At 58.1% G+C, this 22,151-nt stretch overlaps 1 protein-coding gene across 1 annotated transcript; it reads right to left on the bottom strand.

The window, feature by feature from the left end:
* Positions 1-16,775: 16,775 nt before the first annotated feature.
* LOC132342381 (uncharacterized) lies at positions 16,776-20,983 on the bottom strand. Its single transcript, XM_059875188.1, has 2 exons — positions 20,350-20,983; positions 16,776-18,734 (listed from the first exon to the last, which is right to left on the bottom strand). Exons 1-2 carry the CDS (start codon positions 20,883-20,885, stop codon positions 18,524-18,526), a joined length of 747 nt encoding a protein of 248 aa, XP_059731171.1. The 5' UTR covers positions 20,886-20,983; the 3' UTR covers positions 16,776-18,523.
* Positions 20,984-22,151: the final 1,168 nt, after the last annotated feature.

Here is a 22,151-nt window from a genome sequence, read left to right as displayed (position 1 = left end):
TCGGGGCGCGGGGCCTGTTCGCCCTTGTCACCCCGTCGGGTCTCATATCTGGCTTCTGAGTGCGCGCTGTGGAAGCAGGCCCAGAGCAGGTGCCCCGGGGTCTGTGCAGTCACGGAAGGCGGGATGGCGGCCCTCCTGACCCGGGGCCCCAACTCTGCTGCAGGAGAGGCGCCTGAGAGCTCGACGCGCTTCCACACCCAACGGTCTCCCCTCCCCGTTCTGCAGCCTGGCGTGGGGACAGGGTGGCCCTGAGAGTCAGGCCATGGGTGTGCTGTGCCCTGGCCACAAGCCCACTTCAGTCCCATTCGGGGCCCTGCCTGACTCCTCGGTGGAGACCCCAGGCTCCCGGCTAACCCTATCGGGCAAAGACTTGGCTGACAAAAGGCGTTGCAGGGGTTGGTGACCACTGACTCTGACTGCTTCTGTCTCCTGAGAGCAGAATATAGAATTAACCAGCCTTTAGGCATCATAGTTACGGGGCCTTGGGAGATCACCTGTGGCAGGAACCCAGCTCTGGAGCCCACATCCTGTCTAATGCTGCCCGATTGGGATGCCAGCCCTGGAGTGAATTCCGCCTCCAGCCCTCGGCTGTGGGCAAGTCACCCAGGCCGTGGTGGCCGGCCTGCTGCCCAGTCGCTGGGAGCTTCTGCTGACACAGTGGCATCTCCAAAACAGACGTGAGCAGATGTCCCACAGAGGGAAGGTAGTGCACAAATCTTACAGAGAAGGAAGCCTTGTGAGTCCACAAGACGCAGGTCAGTCCCATTTGGCGCTCATTCACTAAGATCTTTTATGATTCAAACAATTAGATCTGGCCCCAGCTGACATCTGCGGATGCCTCTTTGTTGAAGCCAATCAAGGCTTCAAAGCAGCTACAAAAGGAGGGGGAGCTCGCTGTCCCTGAGGGATCAATTAACACCTCGAGTTTTTATCTCAGAGCTTTCTTGACGCAGCCGTCAGCTCCAATGGGACTGGTGGTGTAACACTAAGAGTTGCTTGGCCGGATTGCTAGTCTGTACTGAGCAGCAGTCAGAGGACAAGAAAGAATCGGGGTTAGTGAACACCTGCAGCTGTGCACGGAAAAAAACCCCAAAGCATCCTTAACAATCCTCTTCTAGCTCATGTATGCAGCCATAAACCTTACCCGTGATACGACACGTGATTAAAGAATGTTCAGAGACACAGATGGGTTTTCGCATAAGCTTCTACACTAACAGAAAGCATCAAAGAACTCAGCTCTGTTTGTTGCAGGCACCGCTCCCTCCGAAGGAACGCTGCCCTGGCCGCGGGGGGCCATGAGTCCCTGGTGGCCATTGTCTGGGCGTGGAGCGGGAAACACCCTGCGTCTGGCTTTTCTGCGCAGTATTTGCTTGGCCAAGCATCCGTGTCGCAGGGCGGAGCAGCAGCTTCTCTTCTTCGCTGCGCGCTATTCCATTGTGTGGAAGCATTACAAATCATTCTGCTGCTGATGGATTTCAGGATTTCATCTGGCATGGAGAGCGACCCCCAACAGGAGCCCCGGCTCCATAGAGGCAAGGCCAGCCCAGGAGAGGAGAGGGAGGGGTGGCACCGGCCTGTCCCCTCCCGGCAGCCAGAGCACAAGGGCCGACAGGCGGGCACGGCTCCCAGGCCTGGGTCTGGAGGGTGTGTGGACTCAGCCGGCAAGTGCAGGCGTGCAGCGGGGCAAGGGCCGGGGCTGGTGGCTCCCTGAGCTCTGCTGGACATCTGACGGCAAACTGCAGCCCTGCTCCCGGGAGCCCCGAGCCTGCTGCCGTCAGCCGAAAGCAAAGGCTACCCCACCACATCCGGGTGCACCAGGCGCTCCGCTGCTGGGGCCGCCTCTGCCGTGGCTTCAGGGAGTCTCTGCGCTGAGCTGGCAGACCCTGAGGCTGCAGCACAGCAGGCAGACAGTCACAGCATCGAAAGAGCACAGCCTTGACTCTGAGACCTTTCGGGGGCACTGGGAGGTTAAGCATGGTTTCCAGAGCTGCACAGCAAAGTCACCTTTAGGGAGCTTTGGGTCATAATAGATAGATGACCATAAAGAAGGCTGAGTTCCGAAGAACTGATGTGTTTGAACTGTGGTGTTGGAGAAGACTCTTGAGAGTCCCTTGGACTGCAAGGAGATCTAACCAGTCCATCCTAAAGGAGATGAACCCTGAATATCCATTGGAAAGACTGATGCTGAAGCTGAAGGTCCAATCCTTTGGTCACCTGATGTGAAAAACGGACTCATTGGAAAAGACCCTGACGCTGGGAAAGACTGAAGGCGGGAGGAGAAGGGGACGGCAGAGGATGAGATGGCTGGATGGCATCACCGACTCAATGGAGATGAGTTTGAGTGAACTCCGGGCGTTGGTGATGGACAGGGAGGCCTGGCATGCTGTTGTCCACGTGGTCGCAAAGAGTCAGACACGACTGAGCGACTGAGCAACAACAACAGACAGACAGATACGCCAGTTTTCAGACAGGAGAGGTTATTAAATTGTGGAACAGGTCCTGGGAAATCTGAATTCTTCCCAAAAAAGTGAACCTGAGGCTGACCGTTGAGGCCGAGGCTGTCTGAGGCTCAGGTGATGGACTCGAGTGGCGGGCGGCTCAAGCGGTCCCAGACACGGGTCTGGGGCAGGGTCTCCTCTGACTCCCCGGGGTCCTTCCCTTCCCACCTGGGGCAACACGCCATCCAGTCCCGCTCAGTCCTCCTTGCTCGCATTCCTGGATCCTGAAACGCTAAGTGAAGCCGAGTTCTGGCTGGTGGGTTAGCAGACTACAGGGGATGATCCTGGCGCAGTTACTGAGGACGTTCGCATCTTAGCAGCCTTTCCAGAGAAGCTCCCGCCCGCTCTTATGGGGTCAGTGGTAGCCTGTCTGCCTGGACTCCCCACCCTGGACCTGAACTTTGCAGAAGCGGGTGCTTAGCCCAACGCTTCCCAAGGTTGTAACTGGGCCACGGATGAGGCAGGACCTGGACCCCTGGACGGGCAACCCAGAGACCACATCCAGCCTCGGGAGTACAGAGGACAGTAGGAAAGTGGGGATTGGAATCGTGCCTGTGCATTTTTACTTTTAATTTCAGACCCAGCTGTCTAATTGTTGTTTAGTCGCTCGGTCGTGTCCAACTCTGTGACCCCATGGACTGCAGCCCACCAGGCTCCTCTGTCCATGGGATTCTCCAGGCAAGGATACTGGAGTGGGTTGCCATTTCCTTCTCCAGGGGATCTTCCCGACACAGGGTTTGAACCTGCCTCTCCTGCACTGCAGGCAGATGGGTTCTTTATGGCTGAGCCACCCAGGAAGCCCCAGGTATCTAACTGAATGTCTCTTGTTCGGCAATGCTGGCTGAATGACAACGGGGGTCAGGACATCTCCAGGAGAAGAGATGCCGGTGTAAGAGATAAATTTTGGCTGCCAGTCTCCCATGCATGTCTGCCTCCCGTGCAGGCCCATCTCACACACCATTTCCCTTCCCCGACCGTGTCATGTCACGCTCAGGTCGGAGTGTCCCTGCGCTTGCATGCAGGGCCCTGGGCACCTGGCAGCAGCCACCCTCATTTTTCCCGCTCAGAGGTGAGAGGAGGTCATAAATCCGTACTTCAGCCGTAGTAGAAACACACGCGGGCAGAGCAAAGGCTCCTGTGGGAACTAGGAGAGCCCATCACAAATCGTCTCTCTGGAAGGATGGCTGGACCTCATCGGGGCCGGGAGTGACAGAGGAGGCATGTCTTTCAAGGGACAAGACACGCCTCAGCCAGGGGAGATGAGACTCTGGGTCTGTGACACGTTGGTCCCCAGGCCGTGCCCCACCGGCCCCCAACAAGGGCGCATGTGCCAGTTCCAGGCGGGTCACGCACACCAGTGTGGTGGGGGACACTCGCTGAGCATGTTGGGACCACGGGCTGCAGTCGGGAGAATGGGCTCGTCTTTGGTTAAAGGAGAGGGGCTGTACGTTTAGACCATCACTTTCTCATGATTCAGGCTCTGAACACAGTGTGTGTCAGGACAGGGTGTGTGAACCAGGAGGCCTCGGTCCATCCACCTCAGATGGCGACCCCTCCGCTCGCTGGACACTGGGACAGGCTGGAGGCGACCCGGGGCTGTCTCCAGCCCTTCCTGTCCTGTGTGTTCAGGGTGGAGGGCTTCTGTGAGACCTCACCATTTTCTGCTCATGAGATGACGGACCCACGGGAACAGCCTGCGGTCTGGCACAGGCGATGTCCCCGGTGTGGGAGGGGAGGGCTCTCTGTCCCCTCACCTCAAACCTGGCAGGAGCCTCCATGCCTCACGGGACTCCCCGGGTAGGGGGATGGTGGAGCCGGCTGTGAGAACAAACAGGGTCCACGTGGCCGGGCCGGGTGCCCGCAGTGGAGACAGGTCCAAACCCCGGCGAGCGCCCCTCACATCTGCTGAAGTGCCCCTGTTTCCCAAATCTCTCACCCTCCCATTAGGCAGCTGCAGCCAGTGAGGATCATAGGCTCATCAGACGTGGACGCAGAGCTGACCACACGCGCAGAGCAGAGGCCCCAGCCTCGTCATCCAGATGCGTTCATGGCCCAGGTTCCTGCAGGAGAACCACTGACCGGGGGACAGGGAGACCCAACCCGCCCTCCGTAAGCTGGAGGTGCAAAGTTCTAGAGCCTGCAGATTCTGACACAGATGGAGCGTGACCTCTTTGGCCACCCTTCCCAGTCTCGGAGTTCAGGCAGCGTGTTCCCTCCCTCCACCCAGAACAAGCTCTGAGCACTGCGCTCCCGTGACACTGACCAGCAGGGCCAGCATGGCTGAGGCTGCACCTCACCCTGTGTGGGGCCGGCCAGCACTGGACCTTGGCTGAGCATCTGCTCTGCCCTCCGTCTCTGCACCCAGGAGACAGCCTGGACTGTCTGAGGAAGCCCTGATCTGGAGGCGTTTCCTGTCCGCCTGCAAGGGCACGAGGCCCTGTCAGGCCTCCTGAGAGTCCCGTTCGGTCCAAGGCACGGGCCCCTGACAAGGCGTGTGTGTGCGAGGCCACTCGAAATGACCCCTGGGCCTCCCACCAACCTGCCCGCTGCCCCTGCCCATCCCGACCACTGTCCCAGTATCAGGGGCTCTGTGGCAGGCCCTGGGGCCCAGCCCATCAAGAGTAGGGAACTCCAGGCTGCGAGGGAGACGGGCCCCCGGCCATACCAGATGTCATGCTCCCTGCGGAGACGCTGCTCACAGAGCTGAGCTGTGGCCAAGAAGTGTGGGTCAGGCTCCAGAGATGAGAGCAAAGCAGGACCACTGGCGAGAAGGGCGGAGGGAAGTGAGGGCAAGACACAGACTAAACAGCCCCCCTACGGCAGGCCGGGGTGAGTCGGCAGGCCGGGGTGAGTCGGCACGCGCAGCCAAGAAAGAGAGTTTGATCCGAGGGCGCTCTGGTCCTTACCATCTCTGGAGGTGCCCTGTTTACAGTGAGGAGGGGTGACGACCGGCTCCTTTTCCCCAGTCTGCTCTCCCTGCTCTGCCCAGCAGCCCAGCTTCCTGGGGTCTCCTCCTTGTCCCAGCGGACCTGTCCCGGCAGGGTCCCAGAGGAGGGGGGCGCCAGGGCGCTTTGAGGGGCTGTGAGCCCTAGACCTGCACAGGGTCCCGCCCTGACAGCCTCTGCTTAGGTGTAGCCATCCCAACGCGTGACAGCTTCACTCCCTGCGTCGGCCACGTGCCCACCGGCACAGGGGAGGCAGATACCCTCTCCAAGTTCGAACCTGACTCGCAGCACCCAGGCTCCTGGCTGGCTCTGTGTGCCCCCTGAAGCCCTCTGCCACAAGCCCGCTTGCCCAGACAGCTTCCATTTGTCAGAAAGGGCAGCTTTGCCTGGTTAATCACATCGGTGCACTCAAATATTTCCATAGACTGAGTTGGGGTAACTGGATGTCCTCAGACACCCCCCACCCCCACCCCCGTCCCAGCAGGGCTGGCGTCCTGCCCCTCCTGTCCTCGGGGTCCGGGGCAGGGGGAGCGTCTGGCTGAGCTCCAGGCACAGCCTCCCTGCAAGCAGAGTCCCCGGGCCTCAGCGGGTGGACAAGCCCTTAGCGCAGGGCAGCTCCGGGATGGCAGGGGCCTGGCTGGGCGGGGGGCCAGCTCACCCCTCAGAGCCTCCCTCTGCCTCCCTGGCAGTGGAGACTGCTGAACGCCGGCCACAGGAGACGACCCAGGCCTTTGAGCACCAGCCAGAGGGGACCTGCAGAACAATTCTTTCAGAAACACCCCCATTTGGAGCCTCGGCTGAAAATGGGTTCCTAAAACTGCAGGAGAAATTGGACTCTCTGTTTTGGTGAGGAATAACTGGGCTGCTGAATCGCGGGGGAAAGGCCTCATTTCAGCATCCGGGCTCAGGCGGCAGCCCCCGTCACTGCCCTGCAGGAGACTCCCCGGGGCGGGGGGGACCTCCGCATGCCGCCCCCATTCCCTCGTGAGGGAGGGCCCCCCACCTGCCGCCTGGAAAGCCCCACCTCTGAACGCTGGGTGCTGAATCGCATCAGCTCTGGAGCAGACCCCAATTTAGGACAAGGAGACCGTTGCTCCGTCCTCCTCCGGGGCTGAGTCTGCTGTGCCCTTGGCCTGAGCATCGGATGTGGGTGCTCTAACGGCCCAGGGCTTGGTGCTCCCCGGGGACTGCACTCCACGGGTGCTGTTTGTGTCCAACTCTCTGCGACCCCATGGACTGCAGCATGCCAGGCCTTCCTGTCCTTCACCAACTCCCAAGGTTTGCTCAGACTCGTATCTGTTGAGTGATGCCCTCTACTTCAGAGAGACCATCCTAAACTGTCATGTTGGGTCCTCACACAGCCTCCAGAGGTGTTTAATTCTGCTTTCTCCATTTTCTCCGGAGAAACTGAGGTCACTAAGCTCTTACACCTGTTCCCAAACTATGCCTCAGCAAACGCAGAGCCACAGACCTGCCCCGAGCCCTGAACTCAAAACACCAGGCCGGTTCTTCCAGCCAGAAACCACCTCCTCTCCAGGCGTGGACAGAATGTGAACTCCAGGAGTCAGCACCTCCTCCCAACCCGCAGCTGCCATGGAAGGTTCTGGAAAGACCCTACGGCATGGAGCTGACGGACGTCTACCTCCTTCATGCACGCCCAGGCCCTGAGGTCTACCCAAAGGGCCGTCCATCCCAGCATGCTTATGCCCCGCCCACAGAGGTGGTGGGTCCCAGGAGAGACGTCTTCTGCAGAAAGTGAGATCAGTGGGGTAACTAGGAAAAGGAACAGGTCATAAATCACAAATACTGCATTCTTTAAGGCACAGATTCCAGGGAGAAAAGAATGCAGCCAGGTGAGCTGAGGACTGCATGCTGGTTTTCCCAGTGGGCAAATTTGCTGATTCTGGGCTCAGGTCAATGGCAGGAAAGAAGAGCCAGCAAAGCTGTCTGCCTTTGCTCCAGCACCAGGGGGAGGCTGGCTGTTTGAGACGCTCAGACACCGGGATGTCTGGGGGTCGGGGCGGAGACCGGCTGTGGAGGCGCTTGGAGCCCGAAGTGTGTAGGAGTCAGGACAGCACCTCCTTGCCGTTCTCAGGGAGCCAAGCCCTGCCCAGGGAAGAGGCCTCCTCCTTGGCACTTTGGCTGGCGAGGCTCCTCGTGGCCTGGGGCTGGAGTTGGGGCTCTGACCGCACTGGACGCCCACAGCCGCTGCTGAGTCATGAGCCCTGCTGTCCCTTCCTTGTGCTTCGGCCTGGGATGTGCCTTTAAAGCGCGGTCCTTCCCTCACAATGGCGGTAACCGGAGGTTTCATCCAGGCGGCTGCCCCTGCTCTCGTGTGTGGACGGGCGCGGAGTGGGTGGGTGTGGCTGAGCTGCGCTTGCCCCTGCAGGCGGGTCCCCGTCGGCTCGGCGTGCTTGCCCCGTGCTCGCGGGCATGTCCTCCTGGCTCCATCCTTTGTGCAACTGTTGTTACATCTTTTCCCTCCACGTCTCAAATCCCCAGGTGACTATCATCACTTTGAGTCATCACTTTGAGTGAGTCATCTGTCTGCTAAGAAAATGGACTGAAGAAAGCAGACGGCTTCTGTCTTGACCCACATGTGTAAGTTTCACAGCTCGTCACTTCCTCCTGTGGAGCCCGGTGTTCATCTGGTGCAATTTCCCTGAAGCCCAGAGAACATGCTATAGTTTTCCTTCCAGGGCAGTCTGCTGGCAACTCATGCTCACAACTTTCGTGTATCAGAAAGTGCCTTTATTTTTGCAGCCACGTTTGAGGGGTGTTTCACTGGATATAGATTCTGCGTTGACATCACCCTGTTCTTCCTTTCATTCCTTACGACATTGCTCCATTACCTCTGACCTTCACAACCCCTGACCTCTGCTGCCTCTGACTGCCACCTTCTAGATGTGATGTTACTGTCGTGACATCATGGTCCCTTGTATGCGGTCCATTTGCTCAAACTGCTTTGGGAATTTGATCTCCATTTTTTATTTCCAGGGGTTTGCCTAAGTGTGGCTTTCTTTGTTTATGTCCTTCTAAGGGACTGCTAAACTTCAGCCTATTGGTCAAGTTTGGGGCTTACTGGGCCATTGTTTCCTCAAAGAACTGTTGTGACCACACTCCTACGTCTGCTCCTTCTAGGGCCCAGTTACTCATTACGACGTGCAACATTGTCTGACTGGTTAGTGACAGCTTGCTCTTTCCTTCCCTCTCCTTTCCCCCTTCTTCTCTGTGCTTCAGGTTGCATCATTTTCACTGAACTGTCTCCTAATTCATTACTTCTTTCTTTCTTCCACTTCCAGTCTGCTGTTCAGCCCATTTGGTTAATTTTTTCATTTAAGTAACTCTGTTTTTAGTGCTGAACTTCTTTTTGATTCCTGCTTGTAATGTCTGCAGCTTTGCCAGCAATCCCTACCTGTCCATCCATTAACATTAATTTTGTAAAGTGCTGTAACAAATTGGCAGTAACCGCTTTGAATGTTTTGGCTGCTAAACCCAGTACCCAGGCCATCCCAAAAGGTTTTATTCGCTGATTTTACTTCTTTCCAGTGGATCAGGTTTTCCCGTTCCTTTGTTTCTCTAATAGTATTTTATTGTACGCAAGGTGCTATGCTCACTCACTTTGGGGTTCCTGGGTTCTGTTACGTTCCTCCGAGGACTGTGGGTATTTGTTCTAACAGTTAGTGTGATAGCAGCTGAGACACCTTGACCACAGTCCAGGTTCCATGTGCTGTGATGGGACCCCGTGGAAACCCCAGCCCTTTTCACGGGCAGAACCAGACTCCAAACTCAGAGTTAGAATCAAAGTGTCTCATTAACTTCACGCTTTGTTACCTTGAGGAGGACTCACCTTTCCCAAGGGGTGTCTCCCCCAAAGCCACGGCCTCCACGTGCCCTCCAAGTGCCCGGGGCACAACTCATTCCTGCTCTGGCTCAGCTGCAACGCCCCACCCAGGGCCCCTCGACCTCTGCACGCCCTTCACCCACGAACCCACGACTGTTCGGTTCACTGGTCTCACCACCCGTGCACCCCAGGCTTTGGGAGGAGCCCCAAGAAAGCCCCCACATGGACATGGGCCACCTCCCGCGGGGGTCTCTGTGCTCCAGCCCTGTAAGCAGAGTCTTACCAGAGCTCAGACCCAGCCCCAAACCAGCCCGTTTCACTGCTAGAGGGAAGCCCTCCACTCCTGCCCCACCAGGAGAGGAGACCCCAACGTGAGGGGTAAAACATCAGCTGGAGTCGTTAGATCTCCTTACACACAACGTGTGACGCAGAAGAAAGCAGACCTCACTAGGCAGGCAACGAAGTAAAAAAAAATAAAAAGCCTGTTGCTGCTGCTGCTGAGTCGCTTCAGTCGTGTCTGACTCTGTGCAGCCTTAGAGACGGCAGCCCACCAGGCTCCCCCATCCCTGGGATTCTCCAGGCAAGAACACTGGAGTGGGTTGCCATTTCCTTCTCCAGTGAAAAAGCCTGCTAATAGGATGAAAAGCAGACCAACAACTCAGATACGGGACTTAGCAGCAAAAAGTTTTATAGTTCAGTTCAGTCGCTCAGTCGTGTCCGACTCTTTGCGACCCCAGGGGCTGCAGCACTCCAGGCCTCCCTGTGCATCACCAACTCCCGGAGTTTACCAAACTCATGTCCATAGAATCAGTGATGCCATCCCACCACCTCATCCTCTGTCGTCCCCTTCTCATTCAGCCTTCAATCTTTCCCAGCATCAGGGTCTTTTCCAGTGAGTCAGTTCTTCGCATCAGGTGGCCAAAGTATTGGAGTTTCAGCTTCAGCATCAGGACTGGTTGGATCTCCTTGCAGTCCAAGGGACTCTCAAGAGTCTTCTCCAACATCACAGTTCAAAAGCATCAATTCTTCGGCACTCAGCTTTCTTTATAGTCCAACTCTCACATCCATACATGACCACTGGAAAAACTACAGTTTGACTAGATGGACCTTTGCTGGCAAAGTAATGTCTCTGCTTTTTAATATGCTATCTAGGTTGGTCATAGCTTTTCTTCCAAGGAGTAAGCGTCTTTTAATTTCATGGCTGCATTGGCACTGATTTTGGAGCACAAGAAAATAAAGTCTCTCACTGTTTCCACTGTTTCCCCATCTATTTGCCATGAAGTGATGGGACCAGATGCCATGATCTTTGTTTTCTGAATGTTGAGCTTTAAGCCAACTTTTTCACTCTCCTCTTTCACTTTCATCAAGAAGTTCTTTAATTCTTCTTTGCTTTCTGCCATAAGGGTGGTGTCATCTGAATATCTGAGGTTATTGATATTTCTCCCCGCAATCTTGATTCCAGCTTGTGCTTCATCCAGCCCAGCATTTAGCATGATATACTCTACATGTAAGTTAAATAAGCACGGTGACAATATACAGCCTTGAGGTACTCCTTTCCTGATTTGGAACAGATCTGTTGTTCCATGTCCAGTTCTAACTGTTGCTTCTTGATCTGCATATAGGATTCTCAAGAGGCAGGTCAGGTGGTCTGATATTCCCATCTCTTTAAGAATTTTCCACAGTTTGTTGTGATCCACACAGTCAAAGGCTTTGGTGTAGTCAATAAAGCAGAAGTAGATGTTTTTCTGGAACTCTCTTGCTTTTTCAATGATTCAACAGACGTTGGCAATTTGATTAATAAAGTTGGCAATTTGATTAATAATAAGTCTGATTAATAATGCCATAAACAGTAGAGAAGATCGACAGTGTAGATGAAAAAATGGGCATTTTGACATGTATAATTGGAGCCTATGAATAAGTGAAAATGTACTGTTTGAGTATTAATCAAATGTTAAGTATTAATATTTAATTGATAGACGTGAAGTCCTACAGGATGGAGCCAAACACAAGGTTAGTGAGCAGACAGAGGTGTCAAAAGCTTGGGAATCACACCCAGGGGAGTGGGATCAGAGCCCCAGGGCGGCTCTCCGGCTCTGAGGTGCAGGCCCCGCACTGCCGCGGCCTCCTGGGGCAGCTCGGGCGCCGGAATGGGGGCTCGTGGCCTGCGGGCTCAGTGCCCGCAGCGGGTAGAACCTTCCCGCACCAGGGAGCAAGCCTGGTCCCCTGCTTGGCGGCAGATTCTTAACCCCTGGAGCATCAGGGAGGTCCTTCAAGGCTCATTTTTTTAAATTGTCTTTGTTTTTACAGGAATCACACTTTTTTTCTTCTAATGCTTTAAACATCACGTTCCATTATATTTGCCGTAGGGAGCAGAGGCACCAGCCAGCGTGGGGCTCGGGTGGGCTCCTCAGAATCAGGGCCAGGGTGTGAGGGTGATGCCCATTCCCAATTTAGGGGAATGTGTGGAGAGGAGGAGAGGAGTGGGGTGGGGAGGGGTCTGGTCCCAGCCAGAGGAGGGAGCAGCGAAGACCCCACACAGCAGCAGTGTGAATAAACAAGTAAATCTTGTAACAAGCCCCTGGAAAAGAAGCACATCCGGAGAAGGAGCCTCCAGCCACCCTCCTGAGCACCTGCCTGTGATGCCTCCCCGGGGGATGTGTCCTCCTGCTTGATTCTGCCGCCTGCCCGGCTCCAAGTTGAGAACAGAAGCAGAAATAAAGTCCATCAGAAACTCTTAGCTCCAGGGAGCCCTGAGAAGGCTCCGACGACCTGTCATATTCTACCCCACCCCGCCGCGCTCCGCCCCCCAAACCGGGCCTCCCCAGCAGGGTCAGCTGCCCCAGGCACTGCAGGCTGCACGCAGCAGAGGCTCCTGGCTGTGAGCATCCCCCTGGGCCCTGGGGAAGGGAGCAGCTGCCTGGTCCTCATTGGTTGAGAACTCTGGACGCTCTTTGCAACATCTCAAGAGAGAAACGACTCCATTCAGGCCAGTGGAAGGCTGTCTGGGGCTTCCCTCCCCTGGGGAGGGCCAGGACAAGGCTGGGCTGGGGGAGGGACAGGCAGCCCAAGGCTGCTTCAATAAGGCTGGAGTCCAGGAGCCCCCGGTCTCCCCTGTCGCAGCAGGAACGGCTCAACCTGGGCGTGGGGAGAGTGGGTGCGGGGAGAGTGTCTGCACTTAGATGACCTGCAGACGCCTAACCCCTCTCCCCAGGCCGGGACCAGACCCCTCCCCACCCCACTCCTTCTATCCTCCCTTCCACACATTCCCCTGAACTGGAAACAGGCATCAGCCTGCACACCCCTGGGCCCTGATTCTGAGGAGCCCGCCCGAGCCCCACGCTGGCGGCTGCCTCTGCTCCCCACGGCCATCAACCTGACAGGTCATGCGGACCTCCCCTCCCCCAGTCACCTTCCCCTCCCCCACTGACCTCCCCCTCCCCCAGTCACCTTCCCCCTCCCCCAGTCACCTTCCCCCTCCTCCACTGACCTTCCCCCCAACTGACCTTCCCCCTCCCCCACTGACCTCCCCCTCCCCCACTGACCTTTCCCCTCCCCCCACTGACCTTCCCCCTCCCCCACATCCTGGGCTGGCCACCCCACCAGGTTGGGGCCCCTGCAAAGCCAGCCCAGGATGAAGGCTGTCCCCTAGCAAGGCGGCCGGGGCTTTGCCCTGGGGTCAATGCCAACACCTCCTCCCCAGGTCCCCATCCCCATGGGGAGCAGCACCCCGAGGCTTCCCTGAGACCTGCTGGAGCTGTATCTCAGGCCATGTCTAAGGGATCCAGGGCCCCTGCGGGACACGGGGACCAGGCAGGTGCCAGCCTTCCTGACCCCGACATGGATTCCAGGGCAGAGCCGGCCCAGCCCCCACTCCAGGCCTCATGGCAGGCAGCTTGGAGTGTCTTTAAGAGAGAGGAGGGTGGAGGGTGGGCACACAGTGAGGCGCCTAGCCCTGAACTGCACAAACTAATGAATAAACCGCCCTTGACAGCCTCCCCCACCGCAGACAGGATAATTGTGCCTAATTTCTTAATTTCAGCGCCGTTGTTGCATTTGGCTTCTGCTAATAAGATGTAAGTATGTGTTGCGGGTTTGCGGATTTGTTTAATTGCAGGGCAGCTAAACTGCGATTGGCCAGAAGGTTAGACTTGTACTCGCTTTACTTTTGTTTGCACGAGGCCCCCAACGGCAACGGCAAGAAGGTGCCGCTGGGAAGGGCAGGCGTGACAGCAGCCTCCCCCTGTGCCCTCTGCTCGGAAGCAGCGGAAGCAAGGTCTAGGGCGCCAGGTGGGGGCTTCCAGGCTGGGAGGGGGACCGACGGGAGGGCTGCCTGGACCGCGTCCCTCTCTGGCCACCGTGCCCTCGGGAGCCGCAGGGGCGTCCAGACCAGAGCCCTCAAGAAGCGCTGACACAGCCAAGATCCCAGCCTCCAGCTCCTCCGGAGGGCGGGCCCCCTGCCGCCGGGCCGCCCTGCATTCTGCGCTTCTGACTAGACCCTGTCCTGCAGTCTCAGGGCAGGTCTCTGCACCACCGTCTGTCCAGGAGCAGCCTCTGGACCTTCAGAGGAGGACACGAGGTGCCAGCCTACTGCCCGCGGGGACGAACAGTCACTGCCTCCAGCCCTGCCTTCCGTGGTTTCTCTGAGACCGCCCGCTGCCCTCCTTGGGTCCCATCAGGGCTGCAGGCCCCTGGCTGAAGAGGACGCTGTTTAGTCAGGGTCAGAGCGGCAGAAGCGTCTCTGGGTCTCAAGGATGATGACTCTGAGAAATGGACGGTGTGCCTCTCAGGATGCCCGCCTGACCCTCTGCCCAGGTCCTCCCCCAGAAGACCCTGGAAGGAGCTGGCAGGCATCAGGGCCACTGGCGTCAGGGTCAAGCCGGCCTGACCCCAGCACAGAGGGTCCCCCCGCCCCGTCGGCCCCGTGGAAGCAGCAGCTTCTCCGGCAGCCCCTCTTGCCTCCAGCAAATGTTAATTATACATGAAGCTGCTTCCAGCAGAAGGGTTATAATTAATTTATGTCGGGACCATGATAGATTCCAACACAGACGACTCCACTGCACCCAGCTGATCTCTGCGGCTGCAGGATCCCGAAATTCATCTTTCGAGCTGCCTCCGCCTGCCGGCCCTCCCGGAGCCAGGAAGACATGGCTCCCTCTCCCCAGCTAGGCCGCCCCGGACTGTGCACCCCGCACGGGAGCTCCCGCCCGGTGACCCTCTGTGGGCCTCAGCTCCCTCGCGTGTAAAGATGGAGCCGTGGGTGTTCACAGCATCTGTGAGCACTGAGTCAGGCAGACTTCGGCAGAAGTCAGCACAGCGTCAGAACATGCCGGGGATTTAACGAAGGAGGCGCAGCAGCAGCTCAGCCCCGATGCTCCTTTCCGTGTGTGGGGGCCCTGCCGGGGCCTTCCACTGGCTGGATTCCCTGTGGGTCAGGCCCCCGAAATCGCGGCAGAGCTGTCCTGGCGGTGGGCCCTTCTTCACCCCATGGGTGGGCATGGAGGACACATCCAGATGCTGCTGCACGGAGCCCCCTCGGGGAGCAGGGGGAGGCGGCTCCCTCCCGAGTCGGGGCTTGCGGTCCCCCAAGGCCTCGGGGATATGAGGAGGAAGGACCTCAAGATGAGGGAGACACGCCCAGGCCCCTCCCTGAGGCCCCACCCCTTCCCTCCGCCCCTCCCCTGCCCCCGCCCGTCCCGCTCCCCTCCCCATCTGCACTTCCCCTCCCCCATCTGCACTTCCCCTCCCCCATCTGCACTTCCCCTCCCCCATCTGCACTTCCCTTCCCCCTGCTCCCCCTCCACTGTCTCCAGCTGAGTGATTCAAGGGCTCCTGAGGCTCTGAGATGGATGCTGCCCTGTTCTGGATGCGCAGGTAATGGACGTGTGAGGCCGCCTAGGGGAGCTGCCCTTATCTCACCTGCAGAGGCGCGCTCTTCATCATCTTGAAGAATGGGAGCTGTGACCACTCTTCAGAGCCTTCAGTGGGCTGATGGATGGATCTCCGCTCTCTGCAAAGAGAGACTTTGAAGCAAGGGCTTCTCTGCTGGGCTCTAACGAGTCCCTGCGGGGAAGCGCGGGCCCTGGAGGCTGGAAGGAGGCTTCTGCCCAAGAGGACAGGGCCGTGGACGAGGCGGGGCGGGCGGCAGTCACAGACCTCCAGGGCGAGACGGATGTGCGAGTCTATCGCTGCAAGCCTTCCTCCCGGGGAAGCACGCAAGAGGAGCCGGGCCTGCGGCAGAGACTGGCCGGCGGGCAGTAGCGCCCTGCAGGCCGGCACCCCAGGGTGGGACCCTGGGCACAGAGCTGGTCCTAGACAGCACCCCCGCCAGGCCCCGGCGTCTCCCCCGCGTGACCATGCACGTGCCTGCGGCCCAGGAGGAAGCCAGGACCCAGAGGCCTGCTGTGCTGAGGGCAGGCTGATGCTCTGCTGGGGGCTGCGGGACTCAGGCAGGTGTGGCCGGGGTCTGCTTGCAGGGGGCGGGGCCTGAGGCAGCCGCGTGGAGGGGGATCCAGGCTTGGCTGGTGACCTGGGGGCGGGAGGGCCCTGGGCAGCGTTTGAGAGCGCCCCTCGCCCGTGTCAAGTGAAGGAGGAGAGGGAGGCCCACTGGGCTGTCCCCCAGGGCCCGGGGGAGGGCTCACTGTCCTGACTCCCTGGGGACCCCAGCCCCGACCCCCGCCTCTGAAGCACCGGCTTGGATCCCGCCCAGCACAGAGACGCCTCTTGCTGATGGCCACCCAACTCCTGTGGCTTCGCCCCGTTTCCTAAGAGGAGGGCAGGGCCTCCCCAGGGAGGCAGGCCCCCTTGCCCACACGCGGGCTCCACGTCCTCACCCCGGAGCTGGTCACGCCTCTTCCAGCCTCCCAGCCCGCAGACAAGCCCAGTGCGGTCATCCTACGTCAGCCACGGAGAAATCGAGTCCTTTGGTTTTCTCCTGACTAGAGATGGAAGAGCACAGGTCACAGGAGCCCCGGGGCAGGGGGCCTGGCCTGCTCCCCGGAGGCCAGCACCACTGAGCTGGGATCCCAGGGCCCCGCCTCCAGCCTGGGGGGCGGGGGGAGCAGGACCGCTGCTGTAGAGACCTTCCCGGCCGGCGGTAGCCTTAAAGGATTTCACGGGAGAGAGAATTCGCAAACAGGCGCAGGGACAGATCAGGATGCGAAGCCTGACCTTTACCGGGTGGCTGGGGAGGATGAGAGGCCAGAAAAGATGCAGGGGCCCTCGGAGAGGGGGATTGAGGGAGAGGGGGAGGGCCGAGGAGAGGGGGTCGAACTGGGAGGGGCGGGTTGAGGGGGAGGGGTGGAGAGGGGAGGGGCGGGGGAAGGGCGGGGGGAGGGGATTGGATGGGGAGGGGAGTGGTTGAGCGGGGAGGGGCGGGGGAAGGGGGACGGGTGGAGAGGGGAGAGGGATGGAGGGGGAAGGGGAGAAGATGGAGGAGGAGGGGTGGAGGGGGGAGAGGGGGTGGAGGGGGGGAGAGGGATGGAGGGGGAGGGGCATGGGCATGGGCAGCCGTCCTGAGAGCTGCTGTCTGCCCTGCCCTGAATGGAGGAGGACTCTCAGGTCCGGTGGCCCATGGACGCATCCTAAGTCTCAGATGGGAAAAGGATGCAGATGGAGTTGGAACGCAGCTTCTTTGACTCCAGAATCCTCAACCCTTCTCCCGCTCTCTGGTCCTGCTGAATCGGCCGAGTGATCCAGCTCCCAGTTGTGCTGGGAGCCGGGCAGACAGCAACCATCTCCCTTGCGGCTCACCTGGCCCTGGGTTCCCCAGGGTCTGTCCCCTCCAGCCCTCCAGGACAGAGCCTCTTACTCAGGACTAGAGATCTCTGGAACTCCAGTTTCCAGGGACAGAGCTTCAGCTGCAGAGTGGCCCTAAATTCTGGAAGCACAGATCACAGACAGTTTTCTGGCATTTCATTAAACATATGATCTAGGTGAGGACTCAAATCGATGATATGCTAAGTGAAGGAGGAGGCGTTGTGGGGGAAGTACAGAAGTTCTTCAGGGACCACGAATATTCAGAGGCCAACAAGTTGCATAAACTGAAATACACAGACACATTCCTTGAAACATACAATCTACCAGGTCTGAGCCATGAAGAAGCAAAAATATCTGAACAGCCCAATAATGAGTAAGGAAATTGAGTAAATAATTCAAAACTTCCCAACAAAGAAAAGTCCAGGACCTGATGCATTTACTAGAGAATTCTAGAAAATGTTTAGAAAATTGGTACAAATTCTTCTCAAACTCATCCAAAAAATTGAAGAGGCAGGAACGAACATTTCCAAACTCATTTCATGAGGCCAGTATTACCCTCACACCAAAACCAGACAAGAATACTACACAAAAATAAAATTCCAGGCCAAAAATTTCTGATGAACACGGATGCAAAAATTCTCAACAAATATTAGCAAGTGAAATTCATCAGCACTTTAAAGGGATCATGTACCATTGATCAATCCTAAAGGAAATCATGGGGTCGCAAAGAGTCCGACACAACTGAGTGACTGAACGGAACTGATTGCCCAAGTGTTCTGGCTACAACTTACAGCAACGTGTTGAATAAAAGCAGTGAGAGGGCAAGCTTGTCTTATTCCTGATCTTCAGTTCAGTTCAGTTCAGTGCAGTTGCTCAGTCATGTCTGACTCCTTGCAATCCCATGGACTGCAGCAAGCCAGGCTTCCCTCTCCATCACCAACTGCCAGAGTTCACTCAAACTCATGTCCATTGAGTTGGTGATGCCATCCAACCATCTCATCCTCTGTCGTCCCCTTCTCCCGCCTTCAATCTTTCCAAGCATCAGGTTTTTTCCAATGAAAAGTTCCAGTTTTTTGCATCATGGCCAAAGTGTTGGAGTTTCAGCTTCAGCATTAGTCCTTCCAATGAATATTCAGGACTGATTTCCTTTAGGATGGACTGGTTGGATCTCCTTGCAGTCCAAGGAACTCTCAAGAGTCTTCTCCAACACCACAGTTCAAAAGCATCAATTCTTCAGCGCTCAGCTTTCTTTATAGTCCAACTCTCACATCCATACATGACCACTGGAAAAACCATAGCGTTGACTAGATGGACCTTTGCTGGCAAAGTAATGTCTCTGCTTTTCAATATGGTGTCTAGGTTGGTCATAACTTTCCTTCCAAGGAGCAAGCGTCTTTTAATTTCATGGCTGCAATCACCATCTGCAGTGACTTTGGAGCCCGGAAAAATAAAGTCAGCCACTGTTTCCACTGTTTCCCCATCTATTTGCCACGAGGTGACTGACTGGATGTCACGATCTCAGTTTTCTGAATGTTGAGCTTTAAGCCAACTTTTTCACTCTCCTCTTTCACATTCATCAAGAGGCTCTTCAGTTCTTCTTCACTTTCTGCCATAAGGGTGATGTCATCCGCATATCTGAGGTTATTGATGTTTCTCCCGGCAATCTTGATTCCAGCTTGTGCTTCCTCCAGCCTGGGGTTACACACATACACATATACTCATATAGTCCAGGATGCACACATACATATACACGTAAGTGATATATGGATAGATTGTGCAGAATAGCTACCTTAACAGGACAAAAAGTACAAAAGTCATAAAAATCAGTGAAAACATACATTTTTTAAATGAGCGTGAAAGTGCAATTGTGCAAGAGTGCAGAACATAGATTTTCACACTTCTGTGAAAATGAAACATGCCAGGGCTTGTTACTGGCTGGGACAGCGGGCTGGGTGAGCAGGGCGGTGGGCTGCACCAGCGCCTCCTGCCCATCTCGTTAACCCCACCGCCTGAGAGGACCTAATCCCACTGCCCATTTCTCAGCAGAGCAAGGGGCCCAGAGAGGCTGTGCCGCTTGCTTTAAGCCACACAGTCTGTGAGAAGGGAGGGCTGAGCCAATGGCCGTGACTGCCCGGGCCCCTCGCCACTCCCCTGGAAATGCGCATGGGTGTGTGAGGGGAGCTCTGCAAACCCTTACTGCACAGCCTCTGGCCTGTGTCTCCGGCTGCCCGCTCACCTCAGTCCTCCTAATTAACCTGGAGTCTTGGCAGGAGCCACAGTCCCTGTCCTGCCCCCGCTGTCGGGAGACGAGGTCCTCGGGGGAAGGCGCAGTTCCCGAGGCCACACGTGGCAGGGCTTCTGTTTCTGAGCTCACCCACCCCCTGCAGTCTTCGTGGCAGGCCTGGGGGCGGGGGCCCCCTCCACCTCTGTACTGGTAGACCTGCTGGGACCGTCCCGGGGTAGCACCAGACGGCCGGCAGCCAGCACCCCCTCGACAGGATGGGCTGTTCTCGGCCAGCAGCCCCGGGGGGCCGGCATGAGAGGCGCCGTGGGCCTAGAGCAGGACAGTTGTCCGCGGGCTCTGGGGTCCAAGCAGGGGCCTGGCCTTGAGGCCCGCAGATGTGAGACTGAGGGGTGCCTTGCCTCCCCCAGAGGCAGGCTCCCCCACACGGGGCCAGGGGCTGCACTCCGCCCCTCGGGTGAGACTGGGTCTCACTGGACTCCTGGGGCCAGGCTGAGCTGGGCGACTGGAGGAAGCAGGCCGCCCATGTGGTGGTGCCACCGAGGGACCCCAGGGGCCCCTTCGTCCCCCTTGCTGCCCCCCCACCGCAGGCCACTTTGCTCCAGGCTCATAACCCACTTTATCATGAGCTTACAAAGGTCATAATGAGGCAAGCCCAGCACGCAAGGCGGTTTCCAGCTTGGGGGACCCCCTGCTCTCTGATGGGTACAGACGACCCCCGCCTGCCCCCACACCCAACGCAGCAGAACTCTGAACTCTCAGTCACAAGTGTGGGAGCTCCGTCAGGGCTGCTGAGCATAAAACAATAAATCCAGGCTCCAAATCTCAAGGGTGTTCAGGTCTAAATTTTGTCCTTGAGCCTTAGAAAGCAGACAGATCTCAACAACAATTTAGTGCACCCAGGGGCATTGGAAAAATACTCCCACGTGGGCCCTGGGAGCAGGCAGGACAGGGGCCAGGAAGCAGCTCAGTGTCTTGCCTTCATGACCACACTTTGACCTGGGTCCTACTGTCTCCATTTCACAGATGAAAAAACAGGTGTAAGAAAAGGAATAAGCAACTCACTTAAGGGTGCACAGGCCATAACAGTGATGCTGGCCTGAACCCATCAGGCCGATTCCCACGAGCTCCTTCCTGCCAGGCCTTTGGTGGAGGGAGCCCTGTAGGTCATGGAGGGCTGTGGTGGCTCCTGCTCTGCCCCTCCGAGCTGTGTGTCCTTGGGCCAGTGGATGAACGTCTCTGTGCCTCAGGCTCCTGGATAAAGAGATTGTGAGAGTAGTGCGCACCCTGCGGGAGTTCACGACAGCCCTGCAGAGGGCATGTGTGAGGTCTGGATTGCACTGCCCCGGCCGCGTCTGCCCTGCAGAGGGCATGTGTGAGGCCTGGATCTCGCTGCCCCGGCCACTGCCCTGCACTGAGCACGTGTGAGGCCTGGATCTCGCTGACCCAGACGCGTCTGCCCTGCACTGGGCATGTGTGAGGCCTGGATCTCGCTGCCCCAGCCGCGTCTGCCCTGCAGAGGGCATGTGTGAGGCCTGGATCTCGCTGCCCTGGCCGCGTCTGCCCTGTGGCCCCCTGGCTGCACGCACAGTGCCACCCATGTGAGGACCTTGGTGCTCTCCCGAAACGGGGCCTCTGCCCCGGATGGAGGCAGGATGGGGAAGGGTGGCATGCCCTTAGAAGGAAAGACCCCGGAGGGGACCCTGCTCCCTGGGCTCACCCGACCCTGACCTTGGCTTCAAGATTCATCAGAGACAACTGAGGAAAGGGCCAGAGTAAGTCCTGCGCCCAACCAGAGCTTCTGAAGGTGGGACTGTCCCGAGAGAGGCCCCGAGCCCGCCCCGCTTTAGCTGAGGGCCCTGCGCTGCCCCCTGGGGACCCAGGCCTGGTCTGAATGGGCCCCATCACGGTCCTCCACTCATGCCCAACATCGGAGGGCCCGCAAAACACCAGCTGCATGCTTATGATTTCAGCCCTTCCCCAAGGGGGGCTCCCCAAGTCCCCCTCCTTGGAGAAGAGGCAGACCCCAGCTCCGGGCTCCCATGGGCCCCCATCAAGGCCCAGGCGCCCCCTGGGTCCCAGGGCTGAAGCAGGTGCTGAGTCAGGGACGGGACCCACTGCTGAGTGTCGGCCTGCGCTCAAGTGTCTGCGATAATTACCCTCAGAGTGCCAGGCTATTTCTGTCTCCAACAGGAGGATGGATGCGGGCAGAGTCCAGAAATAGCAGAAGCAGTTAGAGGCGAGCTTCTCAGGGCATGGTCTCTCCGTGAGGACCGGGGCCTGGCCAGGCCAACCTCAGCCCCGTCTCTGGGTCGGGGAGGCAGGGCGTCATCCCCCAGTCCCTCGCCTGGCTTTGCAGGGCCACCAGCTTCGGGGGGCCTCCTCCCCGAGTCCTCTGGGACCCAGCAGCCCCCGCTGAGCTGAGGGGCTCTCGCAGGGCAGGGGTCTTGGGGGCTGGAGGGCACATAGTGCCCTCACCGGCAGCCCCGCGACTCCAGCAGGACAGCCAGGTCCAAGGCCTGGAGAGCAGGTCCGCAGACGGGGTCAAGCCTGGCAGTTCACCCCTGAGCTCCACGAGCTGGGCTGAGTCACAGCCCGTCCAAGAGTCCGTTTTCTCTGCTATGCGATCAGTGGCCTGAATGTCAGCATGAGCGGGGACAGGCTGGGTGGCCCTGTGGGAGAGGCCCAGACTGGCACGGAGGCCCGCAGGCTCGGAGCGGGTCCCCTGGCTGTGGCATCTGCAGGGGCCTCGGACAGCAGGGGAGCCACCCTGGAGACACGTCCACTCATGAGGCTGTGCTCACAAGGGCCAGCCAGGTCTCCACCTGCAGAGACCTCCTCTGGCCCCTGCTCTCATCCTGAACCTG

This window comes from Bos taurus, chromosome 15, assembly GCF_002263795.3.
Source record: "Bos taurus isolate L1 Dominette 01449 registration number 42190680 breed Hereford chromosome 15, ARS-UCD2.0, whole genome shotgun sequence".
NCBI classification, from domain to species: domain Eukaryota; kingdom Metazoa; phylum Chordata; class Mammalia; order Artiodactyla; family Bovidae; genus Bos; species Bos taurus.
The sequence above is the reverse complement of the archived record's forward strand: the minus strand, read 5'-3'. Positions and strand labels throughout refer to the sequence as shown.